Source organism: Pseudophryne corroboree, chromosome 11 (assembly GCF_028390025.1).
Source record: "Pseudophryne corroboree isolate aPseCor3 chromosome 11, aPseCor3.hap2, whole genome shotgun sequence".
Taxonomy (NCBI): Eukaryota; Metazoa; Chordata; class Amphibia; order Anura; family Myobatrachidae; genus Pseudophryne; species Pseudophryne corroboree.
In genome coordinates, this window is record NC_086454.1 from 155,192,975 (window position 1) to 155,214,996 (window position 22,022).

The window sequence follows — 22,022 nt, forward strand, 5'->3', positions numbered from 1 at the left end:
GTATCTGTCCATGCTGCTACCGCGCTACAAATCCAGGCCGACGCAATCGCCGGTCTGAGTAGGGTACCAGAATGTGTGTAAATGGACTTCAATGTAACCTCCTGCTTGCGGTCAGCAGGATCCCTGAGGGTAGCCGTATCTTGGGATGGCAGCGCTACCTTTTTGGATAAGCGTGTCAATGCTTTGTCCACCCTAGGGGAGGATTCCCACCGTATCCTGTCCGTTGGCAGGAAAGGATACGCCATAAGAATCCTTTTGGGAATCTGCAGTTTTTTGTCTGGAGATTCCCAAGCTTTTTCACATAATTCGTTCAACTCATGTGAGGGGGGAAAGGTTACCTCAGGTTTCTTTCCCTTATACATGTGTACCCTCGTGTCAGGGACAGGGGGTTCCTCTGTGATATGCAAAACATCTTTTATTGCATTAATCATATATCGAATACATTTAGCCAATTTTGGCTGTAACTTTGCATCATCGTAGTCGACACTGGAGTCAGAATCTGTGTCGGTATCTGTGTCTACAATTTGGGATAGTGGGCGCTTTTGAGACCCCGAAGGTCCCTGCGACATAGGAGCAGACATGGGTTGAGTCCCTGGCTGTTCCCTAGCTTCAGCTTTGTCTAATCTTTTGTGCAATAAATTTACATTAGCACTTAAAACATTCCACAGATCCATCCAGTCAGGTGTCGGCGTTGTCGACGGAGACACCTCATTCATTTTCACCTCCTCCTCCTGAAAGCCTTCTACCTCAGACATGTCGACACACGCGTACCGACACACCACACACTCAGGGAATCCTCTTATCTGAAGACAGTTCCCCACAAGGCCCTTTGGAGAGACAGAGAGAGAGTATGCCAGCACACACCCAGCGCTATATGACCCAGGAAAAAACACTATATAAATATATGTTTACCCAGTAGCGCTGTTTGTAATACATAAATGCGCCAATTATGTGCCCCCCCTCTTCTTCAAAACCCTCTTTCACCGTGGATTAAGAAGGGAAGAGTCCGGGGAGCTTCCTCTCAGCGCTGTGCTGTGGAGAAAATGGCGCTGGTGAGTGCTGAGGTAGAAGCCCCGCCCCCTCGGCGGCGGGCTTCTGTCCCGCTCAAATATACTAAAAACTGGCGGGGGCTCTTTATATATACAGTGCCCAGCTGTGTATATATATATATATATATATAGGTGCTATTCTGATTTCACCTCAACCTCTTAAGATAAGATACCACTCCTCACCTTTTCCTATGTTTTATCCTATGCATTTTATACCTTTTTTTGTGGTTTTATGTACTTTTTATGAACTCTGACATGTGTGCCCTTGACATTTTTAGCATAGCTGTTTTTTCATCTGTTTTTTATTGACTAGGCTATATTTTAATACCATTTTATATGTTACCCCCCCCCCCCCCTTTTTTTTTTAGTGCTTTGCATTTCTAAAATTAAAAATATACTATTTTACAGTACCTGGTTTTTTCATTATTGATTAGACACCTTGGTCGCTTGCAAATACCTCATCCCCCCCAAACCATTTTTCTAAACCAGTAGGCATATATACCAGTGCCTACATAAAATTTTGAGGTCCCAGAGCTGACGCCCTAAATTTTATAAGGGAGTGTCCACCAGGTGAAGTTCTGTCAATTACTACAGAACGTACCTTTCCCCTACTGTTGTTTATAACTTTAATACTGCATCTGTGTGCGCTGCCAGCTTCTTTTGCACATATATATATATATATGTGTGTGTGTGTGTATGTGTGTGTGTGTGTGTATATATATATATATATATATATATATATATATATATGTATTTTTGCCAGAGAGAGGTTTATATGCTGCCCAGGGCGCCCGCCCTGCACCCTTACAGTGACTGCCGTGTGTGAGGTGTATGGGAGCAATGGCGCACAGCTTCACCGCTGTGCGTTACCTCAGTGAAGATCATGAAGTCTTCTGCCGCCTCTGAAGTCTTCTTTTCTTCTCATACTCACCCGGCTTCTATCTTCCGGCTCTGCGAGGAGGACGGCGGCACGGCTCTCGGACGGACGGCGAGGGTGAGTACCGATCTCTCTGAGGCTAATGGTGTCCAGTAGCCTAAGAAGCAGAGCCTTGAAACTCACAGAAGTAGGTCTGCTTCTCTCCCCTCAGTCCCTCGATGCAGGGAGTCTGTTGCCAGCAGGCTCCCTGAACATAAAAAACCTAACAAATATACTTTCTGACAGGAAACTCAGGAGAGCTCCCTGTAATGCACCCAGTCTCCTCTGGGCACAGTAGTAAACTGAGGTCTGGAGGAGGGGCATAGAGGGAGGAGCCAGTGCACACCCATACCTATGGTCCTTACGGAGTCCCCAGCATCCTCTAGGACAGGCCTGGCCAACCTGTGGCTCTCCAGATGTTGTGAAACTACACATCCCAGCATGCCCTGCCACAGTTTTAGCATTCTTTAATAGCAAAACTGTGGCAAAGCATGATGGGACTTGTAGTTTTACAACAGCTGGAGAGCCACAGGTTGGCCAGGCCTGCTCTAGGACGTAAGATAAATTTGATTTACCAGCTGTAGCTGTGGAGACCAGGTCCGAGAGACCTTCTCCAAACAATTCCTCACCCTTATAAGGTAAAACCTCCCATATGCCTCTTTGAGTCGGCATCACCTGTCCATTGCCGGGTCCATAGGACTCGTCTAGCAGAAATCGACATAGCGTTGATTCTAGAACCCAGTAGACTAATGTCTCTTTGAGCATCTCTCATATATAGGACAGCATCTTTTATATGCCCTAGGGTCAACAAAATGGTATCCTTATCTAGGGTCTCAATTTCCGCTGATAAGGTATCTGTCCATGCTGCTACCGCGCTACAAACCCAGGCCGACGCATCGCCGGTCTGAGTAAGGTACCAGAATGTGTGTAAATGGACTTCAAGGTAACCTCCTGCTTGCGGTCAGCAGGATCCCTGAGGGTAGCCGTATCTTGGGATGGCAGCGCTACCTTTTTGGATAAGCGTGTCAATGCTTTATCCACCCTAGGGGAGGATTCCCACCGTATCCTGTCCGTTGGCGGGAAAGGATACGCCATAAGAATCCTTTTGGGAATCTGCAGTTTTTTGTCTGGAGATTCCCAAGCTTTTTCACATAATTCGTTCAACTCATGTGAGGGGAGAAAGGTTACCTCAGGTTTCTTTCCCTTATACATGTGTACCCTTGTGTCAGGGACAGGGGGTTCCTCTGTGATATGCAAAACATCTTTTATTGCAATAATCATATATCGAATACATTTAGCCAATTTTGGCTGCAACTTTGCATCATCGTAGTCGACACTGGAGTCAGAATCCGTGTCTGTATCTGTGTCTACAATTTGGGATAGTGGGCGCTTTTGAGACCCCGAAGGTCCCTGCGACATAGGGGCAGACATGGGTTGAGTCCCTGGCTGTTCCCTAGCTTCAGCTTTGTCTAATCTTTTGTGCAATAAATTTACATTAGCACTTAAAACATTCCACATATCCATCCAGTCAGGTGTCGGCGTTGTCGACGGAGACACCTCATTCATTTTCTCCTCCTCCTCCTCCTCCTCCTGAAAGCCTTCTACCTCAGACATGTCGACACACGCGTACCGACACACCACACACTCAGGGAATCCTCTTATCTGAAGACAGTCCCCCCACAAGGCCCTTTGGAGAGACAGAGAGAGAGAGTATGCCAGCACACACCCAGCGCTATATGACCCAGGAAAAAACACTATATAAATATATGTTTACCCAGTAGCGCTGTTTGTAATATATATAAATGCGCCAAATTATGTGCCCCCCCTCTTCTTCAAACCCCTCTTTCACCGTGGATTAAGCAGGGGAGAGTCCGGGGAGCTTCCTCTCAGCGCTGTGCTGTGGAGAAAATGGCGCTGATGAATGCTGAGGGAGAAGCCCCGCCCCCTCGGAGGTGGGCTTCTGTCCCGCTCAAATATACTAAAAACTGGCGGGGGCTCTTTATATATACAGTGCCCAGCTGTATATATATCTATTTTTGCCAGAGAGAGGTTTATATGCTGCCCAGGGCGCCCCCCCTACGCCATGCACCCTTACAGTGACTGCCGTGTGTGAGGTGTATGGGAGCAATGGCGCACAGCTTCACCGCTGTGCGTTACCTCAGTGAAGATCATGAAGTCTTCTGCCGCCTCTGAAGTCTTCTTTTCTTCTCATACTCACCCGGCTTCTATCTTCCGGCTCTGCGAGGAGGACGGCGGCGCGGCTCTGGGACGGACGGCGAGGGTGAGACCTGCGTACCGATCTCTCTGAAGCTAATGGTGTCCAGTAGCCTAAGAAGCAGAGCCTTGAAACTCACAGAAGTAGGTCTGCTTCTCTCCCCTCAGTCCCTCGATGCAGGGAGTCTGTTGCCAGCAGGCTCCCTGAACATTAAAAAACCTAACAAATATACTTTCTAACAGGAAACTCAGGAGAGCTCCCTGTAATGCACCCAGTCTCCTCTGGGCACAGTAGTAAACTGAGGTCTGGAGGAGGTGCATAGAGGGAGGAGCCAGTGCACACCCATACCTAAAGTCTTTCTTAAAGTGCCCATGTCTCCTGCGGAGCCCGTCTATCCCCATGGTCCTTACGGAGTCCCCAGCATCCTCTAGGACGTAAGAGAAACAGGATTTTAATACCTACCGGTAAATCCCTCTCTCGTAGTCCATAAGGGATACTGGGGTTCACTTAATACGATGGGGTATAGAAGGTGTCCAAAGGAGCCAGTGCACTTTAAATTTCTTCAACTGGGTGTGCTGGTTCCTCCCCTCTATGCCCCCTCCTACAGCCAGTAAAACTGTGCCCGAAGGAGAAAGGACATACTTGAGAGAAGGAACATAACAACGAGTGGTGAGATTCATACACCAGCACACCATAACAGAAAACGACCAGCAACGGCTGGTAACAAAGCAGAAAAGCTGAACAGGAAACCATAACAAGAACCTGCAGACAAGTCAACGCACTGAGGCGGGCGCCCAGTATCCCTTATGGGCTACGAGAAAGGGTATTAAAATCCCATTTTATCTAACATCCATAAAGGATACTGGGGTTCACTTAATACGATGGGGATGTCCCAACGCTTCCAGAACAGGCAGGGATGTGCGTAGACGTTTGCAGCACCGCCTGCCCAAACTGGGTATCAAACTTGTAGAACTGCACAAAGGTGTTCTTCCCCAACCAGGTAGCAGCTCGGCATAGTAGCAGGGTCGAGACTCCATGGGCAGCCGCCCAGGAAGACCCCACTGATCTCGTAGAGTGGGCCTTCAGACGCTATGGAACAGGTAAGGCTGCCGACACGTAGGCCTGTTGGATAGTCATCCTAATCCAACGAGCAATGACTGCTTAGAAGCAGAGTAACCCTTTTCAGTGCATCATATAGCACAAAAAGAGAATGTCTTTCTAATCCGAGCCAACCTCTTGATATAGATCTTCAAGGCTCGCACAGCTTCTAAGGACTTTGGAGGAGTAGATTCGCCAGAACTTGACAGAACCACAATCGGCTGATTCAAATGGAATGCAGATACAACCTTCGGCAGGAACTGCTGTCTAGTTCTGAGCTCAGCTCTGTCCTCGTGAAAAACCAAGTAGGGGCTTTTACACGATAGGGCCCCCAATTATGAGACGCGTCTAGCAGAAGCCAGGGCCAGCAACATCACAGTTTTCCACTTCTACCGTCATCAGAGGCTCAAACCAGGAAGACTGAAGAAATTCCAACACTACATTCAAATCCCAAGGCGCCGTAGGCGGCACAAACGGAGGTTGAATGTGAAGTACTCCTTGCAAGAAAGTCTGGACTTCTGGCAACATTGCCAATTTCTTCTGAAAAAAAATGGAAAGGGCTGAGATCTGGACCTTAACGGAACCCAGACGTAAGCCCTTATCCACACCAGCCTGCAAGAACCGTAAGAACCATCCCAGGTGGAATTCAGCAGGTGGAAATGTATGGTCCTCGCACCAGGAAACTTATCTCCTCCAGATATGATAATAGTGTTTTGACGTCACAAGATTTCTGGCCTGAACCATGGTTGCAATAACCTTTTTGGAAAGGCCTTTGTGAGCTAGGATGTTCCGCTCAACTTCCAAACTGTCAAACGAAGTCTCCGTAAGTCTGGGTAGACGAATGGTCCTTGGTGTAGAACAGGGGCGGGGAACCTCAGGCCCGCGGGCCGTATAAGGCCCGCAAAGCCACTTGATCCAGCCTGGCCAGGCTCGCCTAACCCAGAGAGAAGTCGGGCGCCGCTGAGATTTTGTTACCGGCGGGCACCCGGCTCCTTCTCCTCACCAGCAGCCGGAGGCAGGAGCTCACTCCCGAGCTCCGGCAGTGTACATGTGCGGCGCTCCCATAGTTCCGAGGAGCGGGCGGCCAGGAGGAGGGCAGCGGTCTGGAAACAGGAGCGGGGCTGGTGAGTATTGTGTTTTTTTTTATCTTTTAATGCGTGTGTGTGTGTGTGTAAGCGGCGCTACTATGGAGCATATCTAATAGGGCATAACTACAGGGGGGCATATTTAATGGGGCATAACTGACTGGGGGCATATCTAATGGGGCATAACAACTGACTGGGGTCATATATAATGGGGCATATCAACTGACTGGGGGCATATCTAATGGGTCATAACAACTGACTGGGGGTATATCTACTGGGGCATAACAAGTGACTGGGGGTATATCTACTGAGGCATAACAACTGACTGGGGGCTGGCTAATTTTGAAGTTGATCATTTTTGTATGGCCCTCGAAGGATTTTATAAATATACAAATGGCCCTTGGTAGAAAAAAGGTTCCCCACCCCTGGTGTAGAAGATCTTTTCTCATTGGCAGAGGCCAAGGGTCTTCGACGGACATGTCCAGAAGATCCGCAAACCACGCTCGCCGAGGCCAATCCGGAGCAATCAGAATTGCCTGGACCCCCTGATTCCTGATTCGCTTGAGCACCCGTGAGAGCAATGGAATCAGAGGAAACCGATCAACCGGTAAGGCCAAGGTGATGTCAGCACGTCTACAGCCCTCACCTGATGAGGGTCCCTGGTCCTGGAGCAATACCAGCGAAGCTTCTTGTTGAGTCGATAAGCCATCATGTCTATCTGGGCAGCCCCACAAGTCGATGATCTGTTGAAACACCTGTTGGTGGAGACCCCACTCTCCCGGGTGGAGATTGTGACAACTCAGGAAGTCTTCCCAGTTGTCCACCCCCGGAATGAAGATAGCTGACATTGCTCTTGTGTTTCTTTCCGCCCAGAGGAGTATTTTTGATACTTCTTGCATGCAGGCTCTGCTTTTTGTCCCCCCTTGTCGATTTATGTAGGCCACGGCCGTGGCATTGTCCGACTGGACCTGGATCGCCCGATCCCTGAGTAGAGGAGAGGCCTGAAGCAGAGCATTGTGGATCGCCCGAAGTTCCAGAATGTTGATCGGAAGTAGGGATTCGTGGGCAGACCACCTGCCCTGTCGAACTCCAGCTTGTAGCTCTAAGAGATGAGATCCTTTACCCAGGTATCCTGGCAGGAGCGTTCCCAGATGTGGCTGAAGTAACGCAGTCGAACTCCCACCTCGAGATCCCCTCGGGGTGGGTGGGCACCGTCATGCTGAGGTTTTCGTGGAAGCTGTACTGGTGCTTGGTTCCTGAGAACTGGCGGCGGCTGGTTTTCTTGTCTTACCTCTTGTGCCTCGTGCCGCATTGGAGGCACCTCTGGCTCTGAACCTGTTAGTGCGAAAGGACTGTGTAGACTGCCCCGGGTAGGAACGCCGAGCCGGCGGGGGCCCCAGAGGGGAGAAATGTGGGTTTACCTGCAGTGACTTTAGAAATCCACGCATCTAGCTCAACCCCAAATAACCATTCCCCTGAGAAGGGAATAGCCTCCACATTGCGCTTGGAATCTGAGTCCGCAATCCACTGACGTAGCCACAACACCCTGCGCGCTGACACTGCCATAGTAGTAGTCCTAGCATTGATAGTGCCTATTTCCTTGAGGGAATCACACAGGATGCGTGCAGTGTCTTGAATATGTTTAAGGAGGGCCACTGTAGTGACCAGGGGCATATCCCCCCGCAAGGCCTGCTTCAATCTGAGTAGCCCAGGTATGGATGGCATGTGTCATCCAGCAACCCGCTATCACAGGTCTCTGTGATACGCCAGCTGCTGTGTAAATAGATTTCAGTGTAGTTTCTAACTTCCTATCCCCAGGGTCCTTTAACTGAACGGAGCCAGGAGCTGGCATCACTGCTTTTTTTTTTTTTGAAAGGCGGGAAACTGAAATGTCCACTGCCGGCGGCTCTTCCCAGCATTTCTTACAGTCGGGTGAAAATGGGAAAGTGTGCAGAAACTTTGTAGTAATCTGATATTTTTTAGCAGGATTTTTCCAGGCTTGCTTAAATACGTCATCTAATTCCGGTGAATGAGGGAAGGTGATATTGAGCTTTTTCTGAGCTAGGAAGAACAATTGTGGTGCATCCGCATCTTTCAGAGGGGCTTTTAGTACATCCCAGATAGTAAGGAGGAGAGGCTCAATACCTTGTGCAGTAGTGGAATCCTCTGCATTAGGCTCTAATTCGTCTTCCTCTTCAGATTCTGACAGTAAATCAGCTAGCCCACGTTTAAGTGGCCGTGACGAAACGGGGCTGTTTATCATCTGCTTTAGCAGATAGGTCTGCAAGAGTTTGTTGCATTTGTTGTGTTGCCTGATTTGTGGCAGAGAGCTGAGAAGCTATGTCTGCCATCATAGTCCTGCAGTGGGGAAGCGGCTCTGACACCTCCCAAGGCCGGTGACTGCTCAGCACACATCTCTCCCCCCGCTCAGCACAGTGCGATGTGCTGAGTGAGGAGACGGACGGGGCGCTCACTTCACACAACGGGGCCAATGCAGGCCATTCTAGCACCGGCGATAGCGCTGTCGCTGGGGGGCATACACACGGCAGATTCCTGCTTAAAATCTAAGCAATCTAGTCAGATTGCTTAGATTTTAAACACGGATCTTTCCCCTTTAGTACTGATAAATTTAACGCCTTGCATGCTATTTTATATTGTTAATTTATTAAATATATTTTCTAATTGGTTTATTCTAAGCAGTGTGCTTCTGTTTATTATTCATTAGGTGAGACTGTATGTATACCAGTGATTGCTGTTTTTGTTTTTTCTGTTTTAATATTCTGTAATTGACATAGTATTTACAGACGGCAGCAGCAGCAGCAGGTAGTCCGCAGCACCCTGACCACTGCTTAAGGTTGACCCTGGTTTTTTTTTTGCCATTTCTCTGACGTCCTAGTGGATGCTGGGTACTCCGTAAGGACCATGGGGAATAGACCAGCTCCGCAGGAGACTGGGCACTCTTAAAAGAAAGATTAGGTACTACATCTGGTGTGCACTGGCTCCTCCCTCTATGCCCCTCCTCCAGACCTCAGTTAGAATCTGTGCCCGGCCAGAGCTGGATGCACTTAGTGGGCTCTCCTGAGCTCACTAGAAAAGAAAGTATTTGTTAGGTTTTTTATTTTCAGTGAGATCTGCTGGCAACAGACTCACTGCTACGAGGGACTGAGGGGAGAGAAGCAAACCTACCTGCTTGCAGCTAGCTTGTGCTTCTAAGGCTACTGGACACCATTAGCTCCAGAGGGATCGAACACAGGGCCCAACCTCGATCGTCCGTTCCCGGAGCCGCGCCGCCGTCCCCCTTGCAGAGCCAGAAGACGGAAGATTCCTGGAGAAAATCGGCGGCTGAAGACTCCGGTCTTCAATAAGGTAGCGCACAGCACTGCAGCTGTGCGCCATTGCTCCCACAGCACACCACACGCTCCGGTCACTGGTGGGTGCAGGGCGCTGGGGGGGCGCCCTGGGCTGCAATATGTATACCTTTGTTGGCAAAATGCACATAATACAGTTATAAACTGTATATGTGCCTAATCCCCCGCCATAAATATTATTAAAAAAGCAGGAGAAGCCCGCCGCTGAAGGGGCGGGGCTATCTTCCTCAGCACAGCCAGCGCCATTTTCTCTTCACAGCTCCGCTGGAAGGACGCTCCCCAGGCTCTCCCCTGCAGTATACACTACGAGAAGGGTGAAAAAGAGAGGGGGGGCACATAAATTTAGGCGCAAAAGGTGATATAAGCAGCTATTGGGGGAAAATTCACTTTGTATTAGTGTAAATCCCTCTGTTATATAGCGCTCTGGTGTGTGCTGGCATACTCTCTCTCTGTCTCCCCAAAGGACTTTGTGGGGTCCTGTCCTCAGTCAGAGCATTCCCTGTGTGTGTGTGCGGTGTGTCGGTACGGCTGTGTCGACATGTTTGATGAGGACGCTTACGTGGAGGCGGAGCAGGAGCCGATAAGTGTGATGTCGCCCCCTGCGGGGCCGACACCAGAGTGGATGGATATGTGGAAGGTATTAACCGACAGTGTCAACTCCTTGCATAAAAGTTACAGAATTTGGGTGGACTGCGCACAGAAATATACTACGTTACGGGGAGTGCTGCTGGTGTTAACAAGTTGGTCCTACTTGTTAGAATAAATGGTGCAAGAATAGAGATTTTTACACTGCGCTCACCCCCGGTTTCTAATTGTGCATGTATATGTACTAGTGTAATAAATGGTGAAATGTTTGAATACGTTTCAAAATGATATTTATTTAAATACAATAACTGATAGTCCAGAATTCGTATATATGCGTGAATGAGCTCTGTTTGGCTATAATAAGCCTTATGCTAGTTGTGCAGGAGCACGCTTGCTTCTAGATATATTGAAATGAAGTCCATAAGCAAAATGATAAGTGGATTAGGAAAAAATGAAAAAGGTGGAAAAGTCTATTTGTTAAACTACAGGCCGCGGCGTCCCGCTGGTCTGTATGAATTGAGTGCACTTGTTTAAAATGACATGCCGTCACTGATGCTCAAGCAGTAGTGGAGATTGCGTGAGAAAGAAAGGGACTCCGGACTGGTCTAACCTCCCCCTGCTTCTGTCGCTGTGACTGTGTTCGGTCACAGGTCGGAGGCTGGTCAGCCTGGGTTCGGTGCCTGTCTTTTCCACCTTTTTCATTTTTTTTCTAATCCACTTATCATTTTGCTTATGGACTTCATTTCAATATATCTAGAAGCAAGCGTGCTCCTGCACAACTAGCATAAGGCTTATTATAGCCAAACAGAGCTCATTCACGCATATATACGAATTCTGGACTATCAGTTATTGTACAGGTTGAGTATCCCTTATCCAAAATGCTTGGGACCAGAGGTATTTTGGATATCGGATTTTTCCGTATTTTGGAATAATTGCATACCATAATGAGATATCATGGTGATGGGAACTAAATCTAAGCACAGAATGCATTTATGTTACATATACTCCTTATACACACAGCCTGAAGGTCATTTAATACAATATTTTTAATAACTTTGTGTATTAAACACAGTTTGTGCACATTGAGCCATCAAAAAACAAAAGTTTCACTATCTCATTCTCACTCAAAAAAGTCCGTATTTCGGAATATTCCGTATTTCGGAATATTTGGATATGGGATACTCAACCTGTATTTAAATAAATATAATTTTGAAACGTATTCAAACATTTCACCATTTATTACACTAGTGCATATACATGCACAATTAGAAACCGGGGGTGAGCGCAGTGTAAAAATCTCTATCCTTGCATAAAAGGTTCGATGACGTAACAGCTTTGGGACAGCTGGCATCTCAGCCCGCGCCTGCCCAAGCGTCTCAGAGGCCATCAGGGGCTCAAAAACGCCCGCTACCTCAGATGGCAGACACAGATGTCGACACGGAGTCTGACTCCAGTGTCGACGAGGACGAGACAAATGTACAATCCACAAGGGCCATCCGATGCATGATTACGGCAATGAAAAATGTGTTGCACATTTCTGACATTAACCCGGTTACCACTAAAAAGGGTATTATGTTTGGGGAGAAAAAGCAGCCAGTGACTTTTCCCCCATCAGATGAATTAAATGAATTGTGTGAAGAAGCGTGGTGTTCCCCAGATAAGAAATTAGTGATTTCTAAGAGGTTACTAATGGCGTACCCTTTCCCGCCAACGGACAGGTTGCGTTGGGAAACATCCCCTAGGGTGGACAAGGCGCTCACACGCTTATCAAAAAAGGTGGCACTGCCGTCTCAGGATACGGCCGCCTTAAAGGAGCCTGCAGATAGAAAGCAGGAGGCTATCCTGAAGTCTGTGTATACACACTCAGGTACTATACTGAGACCTGCTATTGCTTCAGCATGGATGTGTAGTGCTGCAGCAGCATGGTCTGATTCCCTGTCAGATAACATTGATTCCCTTGACAGGGGATACTGTTTTGCTAACCATAGAGCATATTAAAGACGTAGTCTTATATATGAGGGATGCACAGAGGGACATTTGCCGGCTGGCATCTAGAATTAATGCAATGTCCATTTCTGCCAGGAGAGTATTATGGACTCGGCAGTGGACAGGTGATGCTGATTCTAAAAGGCACATGGAAGTTTTGCCTTATAAGGGTGAGGAATTGTTTGGGGACGGTCTCTCGGACCTCGTATCCACAGCAACAGCTGGGAAGTCGACTTTTTTACCTCAGGTTCCCTCACAGCCTAAGAAACCACCGTATTATCAAGTACAGTACTTTCGGCCTCAGAAAGGCAAGCGGGTCAGAGGCGCGTCCTTTCTGCCCAGAGGCAGGGGTAGAGGGAAAAAGCTGCACCAGACAGCCAGTTCCCAGGAACAAAAATCCTCCCCTGCTTCCACTAAGTCCACCGCATGACGCTGGGGCTCCACAGGTGGAGCCAGGTGCGGTGGGGGCCCGTCTCCGGAACTTCAGCGACCAGTGGGTTCGCTCACAGGTGGATCTCTGGGTTCTACAAGTGGTATCTCAGGGATACAAGCTGGAGTTCGAGACGTCTCCCCCTCGCCGTTACCTCAAATCAGCCTTGCCAGCTACTCCCATGGAAAGGGAGGTAGTACTGGCTGCAATTCACAAGCTGTACTTTCAGCAGGTGATAATCAAAGTTCCCCTCCTTCAACAGGGACGGGGTTACTATTCCACAATGTTTGTGGTACCGAAACCAGACGGTTCGGTAAGACCCATTCTAAATTTGAAATCCTTGAACACTTATATAAGGATGTTCAAGTTCAAAATGGAATCGCTCAGGGCGGTTATTGCAAGCCTGGAAGAGGGGGATTTTATGGTGTCACTGGACATAAAGGATGCTTACCTACATGTCCCCATTTACCCACCTCACCAGGAGTACCTCAGGTTTGTGGTACAGGACTGCCATTACCAATTCCAGACGTTGCCGTTTGGTCTGTCCACGGCACCGAGGGTATTTACCAAGGTAATGGCCGAAATGATGATACTCCTTCGAAAAAAGGGAGTTATAATTGTCCCGTACTTGGACGATCTCCTTATAAAGGCGAGGTCCAGGGAGCAGTTGTTCGTCGGAGTAGCACTATCTCAGGAAGTGCTGCAACAGCACGGCTGGATTCTGAATAGTCCAAAGTCGCAGCTGGTTCCTACGACGCGTCTACTGTTCCTGGGTATGGTTCTGGACACAGAACAGGAAAAAGGGTTTCTCCCGGAGGAGAAGGCCAAGGAGTTGTCATCTCTAGTCAGAAACCTCCTAATACAAATACAGGTGTCGGTGCATCAATGCACGCGAGTCCTGGGAAAGATGGTAGCTTCTTACGAAGAAATTCCATTCGGCAGGTTCCATGCAAGGATCTTCCAGTGGGATCTGTTGGACAAGTGGTCCGGGTCGCATCTTCAGATGCATCGGCTGATAACCCTGTCTCCAAGGGCAAGGGTGTCGCTGTTGTGGTGGCTGCAGAGTGCTCATCTTCTAGAGGGCCGCAAATTCGGCATACAGGACTGGGTCCTGGTGACCACGGATGCCAGCCTTCGAGGCTGGGGGGCAGTCACACAGGGAAGAAACTTCCAAGGACTATGGTCAAGTCAGGAGACTTCCCTACACATAAATATTCTGGGACTAAGGGCCATTCACAATGCCCTAAGTCAGGCTAGACCCCTGCTTCAACACCAGCCGGTGCTGATCCAGTCAGACAACATCACAGCGGTCGCCCATGTAAACCAGCAGGGCGGCACAAGAAGCATGATGGCAGAAGCCACAAGGATTCTCCGATGGGCGGAAAATCATGTGTTAGCACTGTCAGCAGTGTTCATTCCCGGAGTGGACAACTGGGAAGCAGACTTTCTCAGAAGACACGACCTCCACCCGGGAGAGTGGGGACTTCATCCAGAAGTCTTCCAAATGATTATACACCGGTGGGAAAGGCCACAGGTGGACATGATGGCGTCTCGCCTCAACAAAAAGCTAAAAAGATATTGCGCCAGGTCAAGGGACCCTCAGGCGATAGCTGTGGACGCTCTGGTAACACCGTGGGTGTACCGGTCGGTGTATGTGTTCCCTCCTCTGCCTCTCATACCCAAGGTACTGAGACTAATAAGAAGGAGAGGAGTAAGAACTATACTCATCGTTCCGGATTGGCCAAGAAGAGCTTGGTACCCAGAACTTCAAGAAATGATCTCAGAGGACCCATGGCCTCTGCCGCTCAGACAGGACCTGCTGCAGCAGGGGCCCTGTCTGTTCCAAGACTTACCGCGGCTGCGTTTGACGGCATGGCGGTTGAACGCCGGATCCTGATGGAAAAGGGCATTCCGGTTGAAGTCATTCCGCATATGGCGAAAATATGTTGCTTGGTGTGAGGCTATGAAGGCCCCAACAGAAGAATTTCAGCTGGATCGATTTCTGCACTTCCTACAGTCAGGAGTGACCATGGGCCTACAATTGGGATCCATTAAAGTCCAGATTTCGGCCCTATTTTCTTTCAAAAAGAACTGGCTTCACTGCCTGAAGTTCAGACGTTTGTTAAGGGAGTGCTGCATATTCAGGCCCCTTTTGTGCCTCCAGTGGCACCTTGGGATCTCAACGTGGTGTTGGATTTCCTAAAGTCACATTGATTTGAGCCAATTAAAACCGTGGAATTAAAATATCTCACGTGGAAAGTGGTCATGCTGTTGGCCTTGGCTTCGGCCAGGCGTGTGTCGGAATTGGCGGCTTTGTCATGTAAAAGCCCTTATCTGATTTTCCATATGGATAGGGCAGAATTGAGGACTCGTCCCCAGTTTCTCCCTAAGGTGGTATCAGCCTTTCATTTGAACCAACCTATCGTGGTGCCTGCGGCTACTAAAGACTTGGAGGCTTCCAAGTTGTTGGACGTAGTCAGGGCCCTGAAAATTTATGTTTCCAGGACAGCTAGTGTCAGGAAAACTGACTCGTTGTTTATCCTGTATGCACCCAACAAGCTGGGTGCTCCTGCTTCAAAGCAGACTATTGCTCGCTGGATCTGTAGTACGATTCAGCTTGCACATTCTGCGGCTGGACTGCCGCATCCTAAATCAGTGAAAGCCCATTTCACGAGGAAGGTGGGCTCTTCTTGGGCGGCTGCCCGAGGGGTCTCGGCTCTACAACTTTGCCGAGCAGCTACTTGGTCGGGTCAAACACATTTGCTAAATTCTACAAGTTTGACACCCTGGCTGAGGAGGACCTAGAGTTTGCCCATTCGGTGCTGCAGAGTCATCCGCACTCTCCCGCCCGTTTGGGAGCTTTGGTATAATCCCCATGGTCCTTACGGAGTCCCAGCATCCACTTAGGACGTTTAACTAAAGGGTTATTGTTGAGCCATCTGTTGAGAGGCTCAGTTATCGTTCATACTGTTAACTGGGTATAGTATCACGAGTTATACGGTGTGATTGGTGTGGCTGGTATGAGTCTTACCCGGGATTCAAAATTCTTCCTTATTGTGTCAGCTCTTCCGGGCACAGTATCCTAACTGAGGTCTGGAAGAGGGTCATAGAGGGAGGAGCCAGTGCTCACCAGGTAGTCCTAAAGCTTTCTTTAGTTGTGCCCAGTCTCCTGCGGAGCCGCTATTCCCCATGGTCCTTACGGAGTCCCAGCATCCACTACGGACTACGAGAAATAGATTTACCGGTGAGTAAAATCTTATTTTTTTCAATAAGGGGGTAATATTTTGATCCCATAGGAAGGTAGTGAAGGAATATCTTTCAGCAAAGCTGTAGATGTGGTGGTTCAGTCAAACCTCACTCTCTCTTTCAGGCGGTCGAGCAGGTGTTGTATCCTTTGCTGCCCACCTATTGGGCTGGACTGCAAACAGTACTTGATGATCACTCCATGTCCAATGCTCAGGTTAAAGCTGATGGCCACAAGGTCTATGGCGCCATACTGGTAAGTAGAGTAAAAGTGACTTTACATGCTGCTCAGTAATTTATCCATTTTTTAAAATGACAATAGGTTGTGAGAAAGTGATTTAAGTGAAAAAAACTTTCAAGTGTTAACTGCAAGGAAACGTCAGTATGAAAAGCTTATGTGTTGTTCTGCTTCATTTAGGTTGCTGTAGAACGTCTTCTCAAAATGAAAGCTCGATGTTGTGAGCCAGAGACGAGCACCTCATCTGACCAATTCTATTCTTCCTTAGCTCCTGCCCCCTCTGTATCTCTGCTGGAGATGTATAATGAGTTGTACTGTTTCTTTGGAGACAGCTTAGCTGTCCGTTTTGGGACTGGAGGAACACAATCACAACCAGGGATGGTTCCAAGAGGCCCACAGGAACCCAAAAAGGAAGGTCCTGTGGATGGCGCACGCAAAATGCCACAACTGACAGCACATGGTGAGGAAGAGGTGACGTGTACGGGCAAGCCATCCCAGCGCCCTCCTCAAATTACTCTTGCATCTTCTTCACGCCCCCGTGGAGCTGCACGGCAAGGACACCGGGTGCAGGGGGTGAGGGAAGCATTCCAAAGAAGTAGACTTACTCCACGTGGCACCCCTCGCTTTACCTTCCTCATTGGTGGAAGACAGGCAGGTCGGGGGGGAGGAGGACGGAAATTCCAGAGTGTCTTCCAGCTACACACTGGACCTGGAGCCACAGCCAGTCGCTATGCCCAGAAGCTGCCTATGATAGGACGGGTGGCAAAGGCTGGACGCAGGGGTGCCCAGGCAGAATTGTCACTTTACTTGCCGTTGTGACCATTTTTCTAATAAAAAGACAGTTGGAAGTGTAAATTAAGAGAAACCTTTTGTGTAAAATGCTGTATCACAGAATAATAATTGTGAGAATGCCTTCGGTCTGGGACATAATGATACAATGTGAAGAAGCCTGGCTTGCTGGCACACATGCAGGAGCAGTGTATAGATGTAAACTAATTGTGTATTCTATTACGTTACAATATGTCTTGTGTAGTAACTGCCTCTGGCCTCCCGCTGCTAGTATGCGGGTATATAAATAAATCTTACCACAGATGAAAGGCTACAACTGAATGTCAGTATGAACAGAGAACATTCTCTTTACATTATATTGTAATAAGTGTTGAAATACAGTGATAACAAGATTTTACTTACCGGTAAATCTATTTCTCGTAGTCCGTAGAGGATGCTGGGACTCCGTAAGGACCATGGGGAATAGACGGGCACCGCAGGAGATAGGGCACTTTAAGAAAGCTTTGGATTCTGGGTGTGCACTGGCTCCTCCCTCTATGCCCCTCCTCCAGACCTCAGTTAGGAAAACTGTGCCCAGAGGAGATGGACAGTACGAGGAAGGATTTTTGTAAATCTAAGGGCGAGATTCATACCAGCCACACCAATCACACCGTATAACTTAAGATAAACTTACCCAGTTAACAGTATGAACAACAACATAGCCACGGTATCACCAAAAACTATAACATAACCCTTATGTAAGCAATAACTATATACAAGTCATGCAGAAGAAGTCCGCACTTGGGACGGGCGCCCAGCATCCTCTACGGACTACGAGAAATAGATTTACTGGTAAGTAAAATCTTATTTTCTCTAACGTCCTTGAGGATGCTGGGACTCCGTAAGGACCATGGGGATTATACCAAAGCTCCCAAACGGGCGGGGGAGTGCGGATGACTCTGCAGCACCGATTGAGCAAACAGGAGGTCCTCCTCAGCTAGGGTATCAAACTTATAGAACTTTGCAAAGGTGTTTGTCCCCGACCAAGTAGCTGCTCGGCACAACTGTAATGCCGAGACCCCTCGGGCAGCCGCCCAAGAAGAGCCCACTTTCCTAGTGGAGTGGGCCTTAACCGATTTCGGTAACGGCAATCCTGCCGTAGAATGCGCCTGCTGAATCGTGTTACAGATCCAGCGAGCAATAGTCTGCTTTGAAGCAGGGGCGCCAACCTTGTTGGCCGCATACAGAACAAACAAAGCTTCAGTCTTCCTGATCTGAGCCGTTCTGGACACATAAATCTTCAAAGCCCTGACTACATCTAGGGACTCTGAATCCTCCAAGTCCCTTGTAGCCACAGGCACGACAATAGGTTGGTTCACATGAAAAGATGAGACCACTTTTGGCAGAAAGTGAGGACGAGTCCTCAACTCTGCCCTATCCACGTGAAGGCTTTTATGCGATAAAGCCGCCAATTCTGAAACACGTCTCGCCGAAGCTAACGCCAACAGTATGACCACTTTCCACGTGAGGTATTTCAACTCCACAGTTTTAAGTGGTCCAAACCAAGGTGACTTGAGGAAACGTAACACCACATTAAGATCCCAAGGCGCCACCGGAGGCACAAAGGGAGGCTGAATATGCAGCACCCCCTTCACAAAAGTCTGTACCTCAGGAAGAGAGGCTAATTCTCTTTGAAAAAAAATGGATAAGGCAGAAATCTGGACCTTTATGGACCCTAATTTTAGGCCCAAGGTCACTCCTGTTTGAAGGAAGTGAAGTAGACGGCCCAAATGGAACTCCTCCGTAGGAGCAGCTCTGGCCTCACACCAAGAAACATATTTCCGCCATATACGGTGATAATGTTTCAACGCCGCGTCTTTCCTAGCCTTGATCAGGGTAGGAATGACTTCCTCCGGAATTCTTTTTTCCGCTAGGATCCGGCGTTCAACCGCCATGCCGTCAAACGCAGCCGCAGTAAGTATTGGAACTGACAGGGCCCCTGCTGCAGCAGGTCCTGCCTTAGAGGAAGAGGCCACGGATCTTCTGTGAGCAACTCTTGCAGTTCCGGATACCAAGTCCTCCGTGGCGAATCTGGAACAATGAGGATTGTTCTGACCCTGCTTATTCTTACAATTCTCAACACCTTGGGTATGAGAGGAAGAGGAGGAAACACATAGACCGATCTGAACACCCAAGGTGTCACCAGAGCTACTACCGCTACCGCCTGGGGGTCCCTTGACCTGGCGCAATACCGCTTTAGCTTTTTGTTGAGACGGGACGCCATCATGTCTGTTTGAGGCAGGCCCCACCGATCCGCGCAAAGACTTCTTGATGAAGTCCCCACTCCCCCGGATGCAGGTCGTGCCTGCTGAGGAAGTCCGCCTCCCAGTTGTCCACCCCCGGGATGAACACAGCTGACAGCGCGCTTACATGGCCTTCCGCCCAGCGTAGAATCCTGGTCGCTTCTGCCATGGCCACTCTGCTCCTTGTTCCGCCTTGGCGGTTTATATGAGCCACTGCCGTGACATTGTCTGACTGAATCAGAACCGGTCTTCTCCAAAGTAAGTTCTCCGCTTGACGCAGGGCATTGTATATGGCCCTCAACTCCAGGACGTTGATGTGGAGACAAGTCTCCAGGCTTGACCAGAGACCTTGGAAATTTCTTCCCAGTGCCTTTGCTCCCCAGCCTCGGAGGCTTGCGTCCGTGGTCACTAGGACCCAGTCCTGAATGCCGAACCTGCGACCCTCTAGAAGGTGAGCACTGTTCAGCCACCACAGGAGAGATACCCTGGTCCTGGGAGACAGGGTGATCCTTTGATGCATTTGTAAATGGGACCCGGACCACTTGTCCAAGAGGTCCCATTGAAAAGTCCTCGCATGGAATCTGCCGAAAGGGATGGCCTCGTATGAAGCCACCATCTTCCCCAGGACCCGCGTGCACTGATGCACTGAAACCTTCTTTGGTTTCAATAGGTTCCTGACCATGGTCACGAGTTCCTGAACCTTTTCGATCGGAAGTAAAACCTCTCTCTGGTCTGTGTCTAGGATCAGGCCCAGAAAGGTCAGACGCGTTGTAGGAACTAGCTGGGACTTCGGTATATTGAGAATCCAGCCGTGTAGCTGCAACGTCTTCATGGACAGAGACACGCTGTCCAGCAACTTCTCCCGAGATCTCGCCTTTATTAGGAGATCGTCCAAGTATGGGATAATTGTGACCCCCTGCCTGCGCAGGAGCACAATCATTTCTTCCCGCCATTACCTTGGTGAAAACCCTCGGGTCGTGGAAAGCCCAAACGGCAACGTCTGAAATTGGTAGTGACAGTCCTGCACTGCAAATCTCAGGAACGCCTGATTTGGGGGGGGGGGGGGGGGGGATATTGGAACATGAAGGTATGCATCCTTTATGTCCAGGGACACCATCCAATCCCCCACCTCCAGGCTGGCGATGACCACCCGGAGTGATTCCATTTTGAACTTGAACCTTTTCAAGTACAAGTTCAGAGATTTCAGGTTTAAAATGGGCCTGACCGAACCGTCCGGTTTCGGGACCACAAACAGGGTTGAATAATATCCCTCTCCCTGCTGGAGATGAGGAACTATGACAATCACCTGTTGAACATACAATTTTTGGATTGCTGTCAACACTGACTCCCTCTCTGACGGGGAAGTCGGCAGAGCCGATTTGAAAAACCGGCGAGGAGGCAAGTCTTCGAATTCTAGCCTGTATCCCTGAGCAACAATCTCCACTGCCCAGGGATCCACCTGCGATTGAACCCAAACGTGGCTGAAAAACCGAAGACGAGCCACCACCAGATCTGCCTCCCTCCGGGAAGCCCCAGCGTCATGTGGTGGACTGTGCAGACGCAGGGGAGGACTTCTGCTCTTGGGAACTAGCTGTGTGCAGCTTCTTTCCCCGGCCTTTTCCTCTGGTAACAAAGGACGTTCCCCGCACCTTCTTGTTTTTATTGGAACGAAAGGACTGCATTTGATAATGAGGTGCCTTCTTAGTATGCTGCGGGGGAACATAAGGTAAGAAATTCGACTTACCAGCCGTAGAGGCAAGGTCCGAGAGGCAGTCTCCAAACAACTCCTCCCCCTTGTACGGCAAGGACTCCATGTGCCGCTTAGAATCGGCATCTCCCTTCCACTGCCGGGTCCACAGGAGTCGCCTAGCAGAAATAGACATAGCATTTATTCTGGAGCTTAATAAACAAATGTCTCTCTGAGCATCTCTCATATACAAGGCAGCATCTCTGATATGCTCTATGGTCATTTGAATGGCATCCCTATCTAAGGTGTCAATCTCCACAGATAAGGAATCTGCCCATGCCACAACCGCACTACAAACCCAGGCCGACGCCATAGCCGCTCTAGCAATAGTACCGGAGTGAGTGTAAATGTGCTTCAAGGTAATTTCCTGCCTGCGATCAGCCGGTTCCTTGAGGGAAGCCGTATCCTGAGAAGGCAGTGCCACCTTTTTGAACAAGCGTGTCAGCGCCTTGTCCACCTTTGGTGAAGATTCCCAGCGTATCCTATCAGTTTGTGGAAAAGGATACGCCATAAGAATCCTTTTGGGAACTTGTCGTCTCCTATCTGGAGAGTCCCAAGCCTTTTCGCACAATTCACTTAATTCAAATGATGATGGAAAAGTGACTTCAGGCTTTTTCTCTTTATACATGTGTACCCTCGTGTCAGGGACAGGGGGTTCCTCAGTAATATGCAAAACCTCTTTAATGGCCATAATAATGTACCGAATACCTTTTGCCACCTTCGGCTGTAATTTTGCATCTTCATAGTCGACACTAGAGTCAGAATCTGTGTCATCGATCTGGGATATGGTGCGCTTCTGAGACCCCGACGGGCCTTGCGCCACAGGGACAGGCATGGACTGGGTACCTGACTGATCCCTAGCTTCTGCCTTGTCTAACCTTTTATGCAATAGATTGACATTTGCATTCAAGACATTCAGCATATCTACCCATTCCGGTGTCGGCGTTGCCGACGGCGACCTGACATTCAAGCACTCCCCCTCCACAGTAAG

The 22,022-nt window shown here is 49.0% G+C and overlaps 1 protein-coding gene across 3 annotated transcripts in view; it reads left to right on the forward strand.

Annotated features, from left to right (window-relative positions):
- The window catches only part of TAF6L (TATA-box binding protein associated factor 6 like), a 99,726-nt gene extending 82,658 nt beyond the window's left edge, over positions 1-17,068 (forward strand). For all 3 annotated transcript variants that reach the window (XM_063944993.1, XM_063944995.1, XM_063944994.1), the window contains exons 10-11: positions 16,103-16,231; positions 16,394-17,068. In XM_063944993.1, the coding sequence (XP_063801063.1) occupies positions 16,103-16,231; positions 16,394-17,032 (768 nt within the window). In that variant the 3' untranslated portion in view covers positions 17,033-17,068. The remainder of the gene's footprint in view (positions 1-16,102; positions 16,232-16,393) is intronic.
- The last annotated feature ends 4,954 nt before the right edge of the window (positions 17,069-22,022 follow it).